Genomic DNA, 14,380 nt, shown 5'->3' on the forward strand with positions numbered 1-14,380 from the left:
AGAATTGCGTTACAGTTGACGATTTAAATAATAGGTTTGTGGAAACTGTCCGAGAGGTAGGATCGAAATATTTTTCGTCCCGAACCAACCGAGGACCTCAAAAACTCTCAGATGGGACTCTGAGTCTCATAAGAGAACGGAGAGAAATGAGGTTGCAGTCTTCAGTTGATATGGTCGAATACAGACGTCTAAACAGACAGATCGCCAAAGCAAGACGTTGCGATATGAGACGCTACAATTGCAAGCGCATTCAAGACGCAATAGAGCAAAACAAGGGCTCCAAAGTCTTTGCTAGAGATCGACCTGTTCGGCAGACTCTGTTGACCCAACTGAAGACCGACACTGGCAACACCGTTTCATCAGTGCCCGAAATTCTGGGAGAAATTGAGAGATTCTACGGACAGTTATACACCACAACACAAAACCCTATTACCAGCGGTGCTCACGACAGCCGAGCGCCACTCACCCGACACTATACCGAAGATATTCCGGACGTCAGTCTAGACGAGATTAGTATAGCTCTCAAACAGCTAAAAAACAACAAAGCTCCGGGAGATGATGGAATAACGACAGAACTTCTGAAAGCCGGCGGTAGACCGATTTTAATAGCACTTCGGAGGCTGTTTAATTCCGTCATACTCGAAGGCACAAGCCCGGAGGCATGGAGCAGAAGTGTAGTGACTTTGTTCTTCAAGAAAGGCAACAAAGCCCTATTGAAGAATTATAGACCCATTGCACTTCTGAGCCATGTGTACAAGCTGTTTTCGAGAGTTATTACGAATCGTCTCGAGCAAAGACTCGACGACTTCCAGCCACCCGAACAAGCCGGGTTCCGAAAAGGCTATAGTACCATAGATCATATACACACGCTTCGGCAGGTTATACAGAAGACCGAGGAGTATAATCTACCTTTATGTCTAGCGTTTGTGGACTATGAGAAAGCCTTTGATTCTATTGAGCTCTGGGCGATGCTTCAATCCCTTCAGCGGTGCCATATAGACTATCGCTATATCGAGGTGTTGAGATGTATGTACAATGCTGCCACAATGTCAGTTCGATTACACGAACATAGCACAAAACCGATCCAGTTGCAAAGGGGCGTGAGACAGGGAGATGTTATTTCTCCGAAACTGTTCACCTGTGCACTGGAAGATGTTTTTAAGCTTGTAGAGTGGAAAAGACTGGGCATTAACGTCAATGGCGAATATATCTCTCATCTACGATTTGCTGATGACATAGTTATTATGGCGGAAACGCTGGAGGAGTTAGGCGAAATGCTCACAGACCTCAATGATGCCTCTAAACAAGTTGGGCTGAAAATGAACATGGACAAGACAAAGGTCATGTCGAACGAACATGTTTCATCATCGCCCGTAACTGTAGGAGGTGTCACCATCGAAGTTGTCGATCAGTATCCCTACCTAGGACAAGTGATCCGATTAGGTAAATCCAACTTCGATAAAGAGGTAGCTCGTAGAATCCAACTCGGATGGGCAGCGTTCGGGAAATTACGACACATCTTCACTGAAAACATACCTCAGTGTCTGAAAACAAAAGTTTTCAATCAGTGCGTGTTGCCAGTGATGACTTACGGAGCCGAGACGTGGTGCTTCACCAAAGGGCTTATCCACAAGCTCAGAGTTGCTCAGCATGCTATGGAAAGGGCTATGTTAGGCGTGTCCCTGCGAGATAGGATTCGTAATGAAGAAATCCGCAGGAGAACTAAAGTTACCGACATAGCCAAAAGGATTAGCACGCTGAAGTGGCAATGGGCTGGCCACGTAGCCCGCAGAGCCGACGACCGCTGGAGTAGAAAGGTTCTGGAGTGGAGACCCCGTGTCGGCAAACGGCGTGTCGGTCGCCCCCCAACCCGTTGGTCTGATGATCTGCGGAAGGTAGCGGGAAGCCGCTGGATGCAGATGGCGGGTGACCGTTTGGGGTGGCGATCGTTAGGAGAGGCCTATGTCCAACAGTGGACTACAGAAGGCTGAGAGAGAGAGAGAGATGAGACAGTTGACAGACAAGTTGGTGCCATATTTCTTCAGATTACTTTGTCACCGCACCAACATCAAAAAAGAACAGTTCCTGCTTAGGTATATTTGTACTGTCTCATACGAGTAGAATTTGTGTAAACCTTAAATTATTTCTTACATTTTATAACACTCATAGAATAAAATTTTACTTACGTCAGAAATAGTTACAAGCTATCACGAGATTAATCCGGGCACACTTTTCTACGTGTGTAGCATGTCGTGCTACCTCGCCCCCGCCACTTCTTTCACCCCGCAAGGAGGGTCGCCAAGTAACTTGCCACATTATAGTGGTTTTTTGAAGTCGGTTTTTTAATTTTAGAATTAAGTTTTAAGCTGAGAATATCAATAGTATTCTGGTGTCTAGGAAGTTAAGTGCCAATTTTTCCATAGTCGGTTAGACCATAACCAGGTATTAGTGGTTGAATTTTGACACATCTGTCAAGAACTTTATAAGTAGATGACGTATAATTGATAACCAATTCCTGATCGGTTAGATAACCGACTATGGAGAAATTGGCATTAAGTGTCATAGACGAGATTAATACTATTTTCTATGTTTCGAAATAGACATCTAAGTACTTACCTTCGCTCATTGATTATACATATTGTACCATGTAGTATGCAGGTATGACCGGATATTGGATAGAGGTAAAGAAAATGAATTGCCAATTAGTATAATATTTATTGCTATTGTTTGATCGTACATTTTTATGTTACAGTAAAATGATCTAAGACAAATTATGCATTATAAGTGTAAATTAATACGTATATCTCAAAATGGATCATAATAAGGCCCTTAGTGTGGTAATGTGGATGTGAAGAAATAATAATTATAGCTAAGTGCATGGGATTTTAATATAAACATATATCATGATACATTTAATATATAAAATCATTATATCTCCACTTTTCGGCGTTGTACGCAACGCAATCGCATTCAGTGTTCGTGGACACTTGCCTTAAAAGTCCTCCATCTGTGCCTAAACCTACCCTGGGGTACCTACGCTGTCTGATATTTATTTAGAAATTTAGTATATCGCCTTACCTATACTTTAATATACAATTTTATATTTTTTTGTTTGGCAAAGACACATTTTACTCGTATTAGTTCTTTATAAATGAAACTATTACTGTATAGTTTTAAGAGTTACACCATTATTGTACCAAAATCCACGTATTTGAAGTAATAATAAATAACATGTAAGTATTCCATTAAAATTATTATTAAATTATCTGTAGAAATTAAAGCTTTTTGCAATTCAAACTGATTACGATGTTCATTGACCTGAGTTGACCTGACTGGTAATTAAAATAATTTATAGCAGAATGTAATGTATGTAAAACGACATTCCGATCCTCAATTTTAATTCTGTAGTGATCTCATTCTCTGTCATATTCACACAAAACCCTCTTTGAGTTTTTATTCTTAGCAGTCGAAATAATCCTATCTATACATGAGTGTTTACATAAACGTTCCAAGAAAAAAATCAAACCACTTAACCTTAACCTACGAAACCTTGCACCGCGGGTTATCCTTATACTTCATTTTTAATCTTGCAATGATCTTGTAGTACCGCTGCCAGTTGAGTTTCTCTGCTCGGTAATGTTTGACCGAGTCCTTCTTCTGGCGGATGTCGGCGTGAACCAGAAAGCCCCCGTCGAGAACCACCAACCGGTATTCTTGGAGGCATAGCTCTAGCATCTGGGGAGAGAGGGCTGGTGTTAGTAGAAATATTATATGAGCACATATCTCAGCTATTGCAACACCCAGGCTTGCTGCTTCAGTTTACTCGGGAGCTAGGCTGGCTGAGCTGAAATTAACAGGATTACAAAGGTTCCAATTTGAATAGAATAGTAGAAATATTGTTCTGTGAATACACAAATCTGCCGAAGAACCGATAACCGTTGGGGTAGACGAGTGGAGACCACGAACAGGAAAACGATGCGTGGGGCGCCCTGCTGCCCGCAGATAGTTGCTGGATGAGGAAGGCCGAGGACCGAGTGATGGAAATACTTGAATAGGTCGGCCGGTTTCGTAAAAATCAACCACTTTATACATATTAAAGTTCTTTTTTCAATTACTTTGTATACAGGGGTTTGTATGTCGGGAAGTATATTGATTAACTACTAGTGTCATTATCATGTGTAAGCTGCTGATGTTCCTATTTAAATAAGAAAGGTATTCATTACTTATTTTGCCGAAGAGAACCATAAATATTTATTTCTAAAATTAATAGAATGAAAAACTGGAAAATTATCTTATTTCGTGAATATTTAGAATAGGTAATTTACATTAAAAGAGCCTTTTCGTAACCAGAAAATATCTCCGTGAAAAGAAAGATCTTTTTTCTTTATAAGTGGGAAGTTACATAATTTATAAGTGCGACCCTTCACGTCTACCTAAAAGTAAGTTAAGGTGAAATATGAATCTTGTATTTGCCAATCGAAAATTGAAAACTTAGTTTGGGACAAAATATTGAATGGTTTTTTATCGATACCATATACTAATACACTAATTCGATACATACCTAACATAATTGAATCCTGTGCATTTAAAAGTAAGAATTTTAAATTAAATAAGAATTCACGAAAGCTGTAGATTGATTTAATTGAATGAATACTTTACTTATTATTTAACACTTTAGAAACGATTAAATAGATTCATTTAAATGAAATACAAATTATACATTCAGAGTTTGGGCACAAATACAGATTATAATTTTGATTGCAAATTTAATTTGCGTGAATACTAACTAACCGGTACAAGATTATTGCATTCGAGTTGGTATTTGATTAACAAATGGGCACTGATGGTCTGAAGGGTTTATTATTGCATCGGATATTATATAATAGGTACATCGGTAAATATTTTGCATATTACTTACTAATTAATTTTAAAATGGTTATCTATAGGTATACAAGTTATATATATCCACCTTTCATACAATTGTAGAAATAGCAGAGACACTTTAATAGCTTTGAAATGGTTTCTAGCGGGTAGGCCGGGGTGCATTTGCATTTCTGCACCAATACTTGTTTGCGAGTCGCATCTGTCTGTCTACACTCGCGACTCAAGAGCAATGAAAAAGTTCTACCCACTAAATGCCAACACCAAACGATCCCAATGTTTTCAAACATTTAATAAAAACAGTTTTTAATTGATAATGTTCTGATGCGCTGTTAAATGTACTTACTTCAATAAACGTGTTCTGGAGTGGAGGCCGCGACTAGGCAAACGTAGTGTGGGACGCCCTCCGGCTAGATGGGGTGACAACTTGCGAAAGGTGGCTTGGTATGATTGGATGCGGAAAGCTAAAGATCGCATCCAGTGGCGTGCTTTGGGAGAGGCCTACGTCCAGCAGTGGACTGCTGATGATGATGATGATGATGTATATGCATGCATTACTGTACCTGTGTCATCTTGTCCTGCTTGCCCTCCCAGGACAGCAGCTCATTGTACCAGGGCTCTCGCTGCGTGCCGAAGTAGAGCGGCTCCCAGCGGTGGTACGGGTATTCGCGCCGCCCTATCACCATCGGCTGAGGAGGGAAGCTTTTATTAAACTTTTAGAAACTTCCACTCGCCTTTAGGGTTGCCTGTCCGAACAGCAGTTCAAAAATAGGGATTAGGGATCGGATGTATTATATTCATATTCTATGTGGCGTAAGTACTTGCACCTGGCTATTTAGAATGGAACCTTTGTGCCTAAACTGCCTTCCTAAGCTTGGACCATTTCCCATCACGCTGGCCTACTACGTGTTTGTAGGCTCACATCGAATATATAGATGTGCTTAATCTAGATATGCACGTTTCCTTACGATGTTTTCATGTCAGCGCCGGGATTCGAACCCGCATCTGGATCACCGCTCTGGGATCAATTCAGTGTTTTTTCATTATGTGAAATTATTATGATTACACAGACTGATCGGTGTCAGTCGCTGATTGCCCAGAGTGCAATAGACTACTTATACAGTTTTGTGACTTAAATAGCGTGCACCTAAAATATGAATTGTATGTGTTTGATTAATACGAATAGTACCTACCTACTTATGTATAGTGTGTCATGTGACAATACTGCCAACTTTTCAATTTTATTCTCGTTCAAATAGACACAACACAAATATTCAATTTCATACTTCCTACTCGCATCGAAATGGTACCATGCATACACTTTATATTGAAATTGAAAACGATATTGGATGTGGCGTCGGTCTACCTCGCTCTTTGTATCGAAGTGAACGACGCAATATTGTGTAAGTGGGCGAACACCGAATCATTCAGTCCCTTATGTGTATGTCCATGTTTATTTGAATATATGTAGGTACAGGGTTTTAAAAAATATACCTACCCTATTTTTTATTTGAAAACCGAAAGTGACTCAGGGTGACATTTATTTGTTCTGCGAAAATATTCTCTTAGGTACAATCTCAAATACAGGTACAATACTAATGGAAGAGCAAATTTTTTTTTGCGTATTATAAGAAAAGTTTTACATGGCCCCTTGTATCACCCCTTTTTGGATCACTATATATAATTTTTTACTATTAGGGCTATCAAAGTAGGTAGAATTGTAGTTTTTGCATTCTTATGTTGGTATTTTACCCATTTTCTTCTATTGTTCATTGTATACTTCTTCTGAAAGATTATCCCAGAAATTCATAATGTACTTATGTATGATATTTCAGCAAACGTAGAAAATACTTTAATATATTTTTTACTGCGATCATTACAGGCTGGATTCGGTCTTACGAGCAAAAAAGTAATGTCACAAGAAATATAATGAAACGTCACATTTATTAACCCGTTGACCGCCACATCACGTCTTCATCTACTTGCTTTACACCCGATAAACTAAAATATATTCAGACTTTTTAGGGTTCTGTAGCCAGTCGTCCAATAAGAAAAAAAATTAACTGTTATGGAGTCAATATTGACTGTCTATCCGTCCGTATTTCACAGTCTTGTTTATATATATACCTATCTATAATATTAATATAATACTATTGAATTCTGTAGACAACATTAAAAAAATCTTTCAAAATCGAATAAAAAAAAATACATTGAGGGTTTCATTTAGATTATAAAAAATATAACGTGTTATCAAAAAATAATGAGCTTTTAACATATTTTCTTAACTAAATAGCTTGCGTTTACATGTCTCTTTAGCTGACTGTACTCCTTGTAAAGCTTGCTGGAATGACCTGCAGCTTAACTCTAGACCTAATTAACAGTGATCAGTATTCCAAACAGCCCCGGCCGATATCGATCCCGGCACTTCAGCGTTTGAAGAGCCAACAATTTGCCAGACAAAACGCTGTTTAATTGATTCCACACACACTGCAATAAGGTCTATTTCGTACGGCTTGGCTTGAATGGAAATTTATTATGTACGGGTTTGTGTACGTTGCTGGACGTAGGTATCTCACAAAGCTTCTGTGGGATGCTATCTAAACGTTAGTAATTAAATTTAATTTCATACACACTTATGCATGGATTTTCGGATTCGAAACTAACACTAACATATTCAGTTCAAAAACATATTATTTTAGAGACTGGGGTCTAAAAAAGCCTTTACTACACTCACGGGCAATGAAAAAGTTCCACTGAGACAAACACCAAATTACTCCTAAACGGAAAAGGCTAGCTTAATAACGCCTTCTGCAAGATTGGAGTACATTTAAAGAGCATCAGGATATTACCAACTAAAAACCGTAATATTTTGTTCAAATATTAAATAAAATGTTTGAAAAAATTGGGTTTGTTTAGTGTCGGAATTTTGTGAGTGGAACTTTTTCATTGCCCGTTAGTGTATTAGCCGATAAAACCATGTACCATGTCTACTATCTCTAGTATCTTCCCATGCCTTAGCAACAACCGGGTAACACGACAATTACTTGTAACGAGGCCTTTATCGAGAATTCCCCCGGTTCTAACGATCTATTTGTCGAAAATAACTATTGGTGACGAGTAATGTCGATTTATCAGTCTAGTCACTTATCAGTGTGTGTTGTGTAAAACGTATTCATCATTACAAATTTAGTTGCGAAAACCATTTATAGGCGTACACGTCATTATCAAAGAAATATTAAAGTAGGAGTTTAAACATAAAGAAAATATAACGAACACAAAACATTATTAGCTAAACAAATTATTAAAATTATTTGTAACAAAAACAAAATTATAAAATTACTTGTAACAAAACAAATTATTTGTAACAAAAAAAATTGAGTGAAAATTAATGTAAAAATTATAATTATTTCAGGCATATTTTTTTCTTAAAGATATTGAAGGAATCGTGAAAGATGTCAATATTTAATTTATGTTTATACATATTATAATGGTCACATAACCTATTGATTGGAGAGTGGGATCCAAGATTCGTACGAGATTGAGGTCCACTGAGTAGTTTTTTTATGGGATGTCTCGGAAGGTGATGCGGGATTGGGAAAGAGATAGATGCAACAATGTCAGGACAGTCTAATAAATTATTTAGTTTTATAGAGAAATATTAAATCATGCGTTTCGCGTCTTTTTCGTAAAGAAGTAATTTTGAAGAACTTAAGCCGGTGCTCATAAGGAGATCTGTGGGAAATATTACGGGAAATAAAGGCTAGATGGCGAGTGAAGTATCTTTGTATGCTTTCAATTCGTTGAGAATAAGAGGGGCTCCAAGCAGAAGAAGAGAATTCCAGGTGACTCCGCACTGAATGAATGAATGTCTAGATACAATTCCGGCTGTATGTATTTTTAAGCATTCGTTAAAGAATTAATTTGATATGAGCTTCACGTTTGTAAAAGTCCATTTGTGTTAGTGGCGAATATATTTGGATACTGGAGCAGTATAATGGACATTCGTTAAGAAGGTTTTCATTTTACAACGACTGAAATAGTTCATTTTCATTACTGAACTAACAACTACGCCTACGCGGCTACGACGTAGCCTCTGCTACGACGTAGCAAGTGCTACGAGGCTACGCCGCGCCGTAGCATTTGTAAGAAACTATAAATCTATTCATGACTGGTAATCTTCTTACAACCTATCAAAATTAAAGTAAAGTACGATTTATGTATTAAAAAAGTATGAAAGTTACTACAAGTAGTTAGATATAGTCCTACTTAATTCCAACTGGCTTAAGTAAGACAGTAGATATCTGAGAGGACTTTACGTTTAATTTTGTCAAAATGTAAAGTTGTATCGTATAATATAAAATGCGATTATTATGCGCCCTATTCTGTGATTTCTGTGGCAGTATACCTCTACTGTCTTTTGTGAGGGTAAACATATAACTAAAATAATAAAAACGGCATCGTATCTTATAAATGATTAAAATGCTACTGATGCCTAAGGGGTTCATCAAAAATTGAAATTGTACTTTTTAAATATTTATCAGTCTATATATATTTTTTAATTAAAAAAGCTTAAATTAAATTTGTATTGTGACTAACGAACCATTAAGTATCATCCTTTAATACGGCTCAAAGCAATTATGTAAATAGGGTTCAAAGTTGAAAGCATTAGTCATTCGACATTAGTACTTGAGTAACTAACAATTAGGTTGATAATTTATCAAAGGAGGCTGCTTTTAGCTGAGATAATGACAGCAATTAATAGGGGGACAACTTTAATGAGTTTACTCGAAAGAATGTGTTTACATTTTAGTGCCTTATTATGCGTTAGTTAATTCCGTTGAAGTTCTTCTGACGGAAAATTTGCATATAGTTAATAATAATAATATCGCTGATTTTGTTAGAAAACTGCAAAATTATCTTTTCGTGAGTGCTATTTTTAGTGTCATAGCTTCAATCAAATTACAAAACGCGAAATATACAACAAAGGCCAGCTTGAGAAAGGTGAGGTTCCTTTGGCCCAGACTGTATGAATCCAGTACCTACATTCGGTGTAGTCATTTGTAGATAATTTAGTGACTATCTAGCTACAGTTATTTATACATAAATAAAAGCCATATTTTTATAAATACTAAGTACCTATAACAACAGAGAGAATAGTTTTCTAATCATAGCAACGAAACCTTATAATAAGCTTTTTTCATCATTTCATTTCTACGAAAACTAATTCAACTTTCATAGTAGATTCTACAAATAGAATACTGAAAGTGGGATTTATGTCAAGCTTTTGTGAGCTTTTATTTTATTTCATAAAGGCTTTTGTTTAGTCAATGGGCCGTCCACAATATGACAATAGCTTTTGAGTGGATGTTCATTTTTATTATCCATTGGGCATTGTATAGAGAATTTTGTGTGTCATCGTTTATGAAAATGATAACCTCGTCGTACAGTCACTTATAGTTAATTACCACTACTCTGATGACTTGTAGTACTTGTACCTATTAAACTATCAGAAGGTTTTAACACTCATTTTTGGGCAGTGTTATGTTGTAAGGTAAATTAAAAAAGGTAAGTAAGTATAATAAAGTAAATAGTAAATCTTTTAAAATTCGAAAAAAATCGATTCACCATAATAAACTGTGTGTAGGTCGTGTGACCATGTTTTTTACACAAAGACTTGAACTTCGAGTTATCACGACGACGCTTGCAAGCCTCTTGTAAATTGACAGTTCATTCTATCAACTTAGCGGCCGCTACACGGGATTGTTATCGATGTCAATAAAATCGTTTGATGCGCGTTTCACCAATCACAGCGTCATAATTACTTATGACAAATCGCAATATAGTGACGTTTACAGTAAAACTATTAAGGGCGTGTTTCACAATGTCTGGTTAGTGGCTACCTGACGGATAAAATTCACGCTGATAGGTAGCCACTAACCAGACATTGTGATACAGGCGCTAAGTCTTGAAACGGAAATGGATTCTAACTAATTGTTAAAACCGTATTTAATGGATTTATTATATAATAATTAAGGACAAATCCGTTAAGAAGTTATTATCAATCGTTTTTTTTAAACGTATGTAAATGTAAGTAAATAACTGACAATGATAACAAGTCTTAACAAAATCGCACTCTCTATTGTCATGACTTTATAGTTGGACTGTATCTTCGTCGATAACGAACCCGTGTAGCCGTGCAGCCGTTGTTTATCATCGACAAAGATAAAGAAGAGTACCTCAACTCCATAGGGCGAGGGTCTGTTGAGCCAGGTCTGCAGGCCGGGGAAGCGCTGGCAGTGCGAGCAGATCTTCTGGTGGAAGTACACCGCCCTGTTGCTGGCTGCCAGGCGGATCAACCTGGGGAGCGGAGGAAAATGGTTATTGTTTTATTATAAGGGTCCTAGTTAAAGATAAACAGAATGTTGCGTAAGCGCCGGTTTTATGATCCCAAGTTAACTCAACCATTTTTAAAATTCAGGTGTTCAAGCGTGTATATGAATTTTGATAGTTTTTATTGGTTGCGATTTTTGACCAATGGTTGAGTTAACTATGGGTAAAAAAACTGGCCCTAAGTAGTATAGTAACTCAGATCGTCACTCGAAACAACGTTGGCTCTACGACTTTTGGAAACTGAAAAAAAACTGCTCGCCATAGTAACCTACACGATGGTGTTTTAAAAAAACATATTTTATACTTTGAGACTACCGAAACGGCTCTTTATGTATTGGGTATTTAAGCTTAATGAAGTCGAACTACACGTGGAGGGTACCTATTTATCAAAGAGGTAATACAAACTATATTTATAAAATAAACTCTCCAATTAACTGCCGATAAATACACAAAGTCTTCCCACGTAATATCTACACGTGCGGACGCAAAAGCATGTCGATATATTATTTAAACAGCACATCAAACTTTGTATTGGTAAAAACAAACTTACCTACTTAATTTTCGTTGGTATCAATTGTACTCAGGGTAAGTTATTTAGCTTTCAAGAGGACCTATTTTTGATCTGTTTCCTTTCAGTTGTCATGTCTACAGTTTCGCAATACCTACAATCCAAGACAAAGTTTAAAGCTGAATAAATTGCGATATTTTTACACGAAATGAACTCCCATAAGTACCTCCTTAAATTTCTTCTTCCATAATAAGTTTGTCTGGTAGATCTAGATATGGCTATAAGCAATAAAGCCGCCTTTTTGTACTGTTTTTATTTTTTGGTTTGGTGCAAATAAAGAGGATTATAATTGTAATTAATTTTGAAGGCCATGTAAAACTACCAAGACCCCTTTTCACAACAGGTTGCTAAACTCAGTTGCCATGGCGCTGAAAAGGATCTATTTTCATGATTTATAGTGGCGCGTGCTGTATCTGAACATTCAGCATCCTTGCTGCTAAGCGGATTACGGAAGCACAGCGTAGTGAGTACAGTGGGGTAATTTCGACTTAAGGTAAACCACCTATCGGTATCGAAGGAATACATGGAGAAACGGAGTCGGAAATGCCGATGAAGTGGACGCACTTGTGTGAATTTTTTTATTCAATTCAAAGAATACTGAGTGCGATGCGTCCGTGATGTGCGATGCCGAAAGGTGGACGCTTACCTTAAACGGAAATGGTCCGACTAGAAAGCGACTACTTTTGCGATCATCACGAGATATTTGCGAAAAATAAGCGTACTTGAGTGTCATGAATAATGTTACAGCACGGGGTAACTCCATAGATAGGTACCTAGTAATAAAATTTACAATTTAATAATAAGTAAATACTGACACCGTAAATATTAAGCATCGTTACTGCCCACGACCCGTGCTGTACTATCACACTCACAACACAAGCTCCGTCATCGTTGTCAACTCACTCATCCTTGTCGCGGGGTATCCCCTCCCCCCTCTCCACCTCGAACAGCGGCACAACGAACACCGTCCTGGAGAATATGTACCCCTCCTCCCGCTTCCTTCCCCCCATGAGTTTCCTCACCATCGCCAGGAACTTAGGGGCTAATCCGTCGCTGGGAACCAGCTCTATGTCACTCACTAGGAAGTAGTTAGTCTTAGACGCGTTACGAGCGACGTTCCGCCCCACGTTTATTGGATATGTTAAACTGTGCTCTTTGCGAAACGAGGTTGCGTTCAAGTAGTTTGGCCCCATGCAGTCGGAGAATCTTAATTCGGGCCCGAAAGTGGTTTGCGAATGCACACGCGTCATCATTCGCTTTATCTTGTTCTGACGCACCCACTGGATGTATTCCGCGCGAGAACTGTCGTCTAAACTCCTGTATCTTTCGAGTTTTTGCTGCTGGATTTCTTCGATGGAAATGTTTGCGGTGGTCGTCGGTGTTTCTGTTGTGGTATGCATGAGTTGTTCTCTCGTACGCATTTTAGGTGGAAATCGTATCGGATAAAACAAATGCATGGAGACTTTAGCCATGCCGTGGTAGCAGCTGCACAGATGTGTCATTATGCGCAAGGCAATCTCCATGTCATAGTCAGGAACGAACACAGCCAGGCTGATAGGCCCTTCCCAGAATCTGGCTATTTCCACAACGTGGTACATGAACTCCGGTGTAGCTTGAGTCGCATATGTGACAGCGTTGAACTTGGAAACATTTGCATACTCTGTCCCCTGAATAGCGTTGTAGATGACTCTGTACGCGCTATGCTCACCTCCCTCCGGGGAATAGCTGATAAAAGTTTGGTTTAAACGAAAGTAGTCCGGCAATCCGTAGTTGAACTTACAGTATGTTACATTCTCTGGTTGGTGACCTTTTAGGAAGGCGCCAGGAGCGTATTCTGAGTCACCGGTTCGTGACAAGCCGTGTGTGTCCGCGTGTCTGTAGGCATACATCTGCAGGATCACAGTGATGATGAGGATGAAGGAGGCGAGCAGAAGGACCGTGGAGTGACGCCGGGACACCCTGTATATGTAGGCCCCACATATCCGGACGCATCTCAACATGTTGATCGTTCATTGTTTTTATGCTTCAAAACATCGCTTCACTGACTCTCTTTTGTTTCACCATGTTTATTGCACGGGGATTCGCGAGTTGACATTCGAAATTGGAACAGTAGGTTAGGTTGGAGGTTATGTCGGTTAAATACACATTTTTGTTAGTAAACGACAGCACTTTCTTGCAAATTCCTAGCTGTTTCGCTGGATAAGTCGAAACCAAAGTGTATTTAGCTACAGACACCAATATTCTTCGATTTTCTTTTTAGATATCGGTGTAAATGATTTGTTTATGCAAAGTGGTATTTTTGCGCGGCGGAACTACGTTTGACGTTGACAGTTGCTGCGCGCGCAGGCTGCTCTGCGTTGGATGGAAAAATCAATATTCTGTCTTGCGCATAAGGTTGCTTTTCCCTTAAGAAAATTTTCTTACATTATTGCCTACTTTGGTCTAGTAAATATTCGATTGCAAATATACGATATAAGCATTCAATGTACTCTATGCACATGTAAGGAAAACGTGCATTGATCCAAAAACGTTTTGGCGCTT

General features: G+C 38.4%; 1 protein-coding gene across 1 annotated transcript; it reads right to left on the reverse strand.

Moving 5' to 3' along the window:
- Positions 1–2,701: 2,701 nt before the first annotated feature.
- On the reverse strand, positions 2,702–14,170 carry LOC105388197 (beta-1,4-glucuronyltransferase 1). Its single transcript, XM_038120609.2, has 4 exons — positions 12,743–14,170; positions 11,118–11,238; positions 5,445–5,570; positions 2,702–3,735 (listed from the first exon to the last, which is right to left on the reverse strand). The coding sequence occupies exons 1-4, from the start codon at positions 13,837–13,839 to the stop codon at positions 3,541–3,543; spliced, it is 1,539 nt and encodes a 512-aa protein (XP_037976537.2). The 5' UTR covers positions 13,840–14,170; the 3' UTR covers positions 2,702–3,540.
- Positions 14,171–14,380: the final 210 nt, after the last annotated feature.

This window comes from Plutella xylostella, chromosome 14, assembly GCF_932276165.1.
Source record: "Plutella xylostella chromosome 14, ilPluXylo3.1, whole genome shotgun sequence".
Classification (NCBI taxonomy): Eukaryota; Metazoa; Arthropoda; class Insecta; order Lepidoptera; family Plutellidae; genus Plutella; species Plutella xylostella.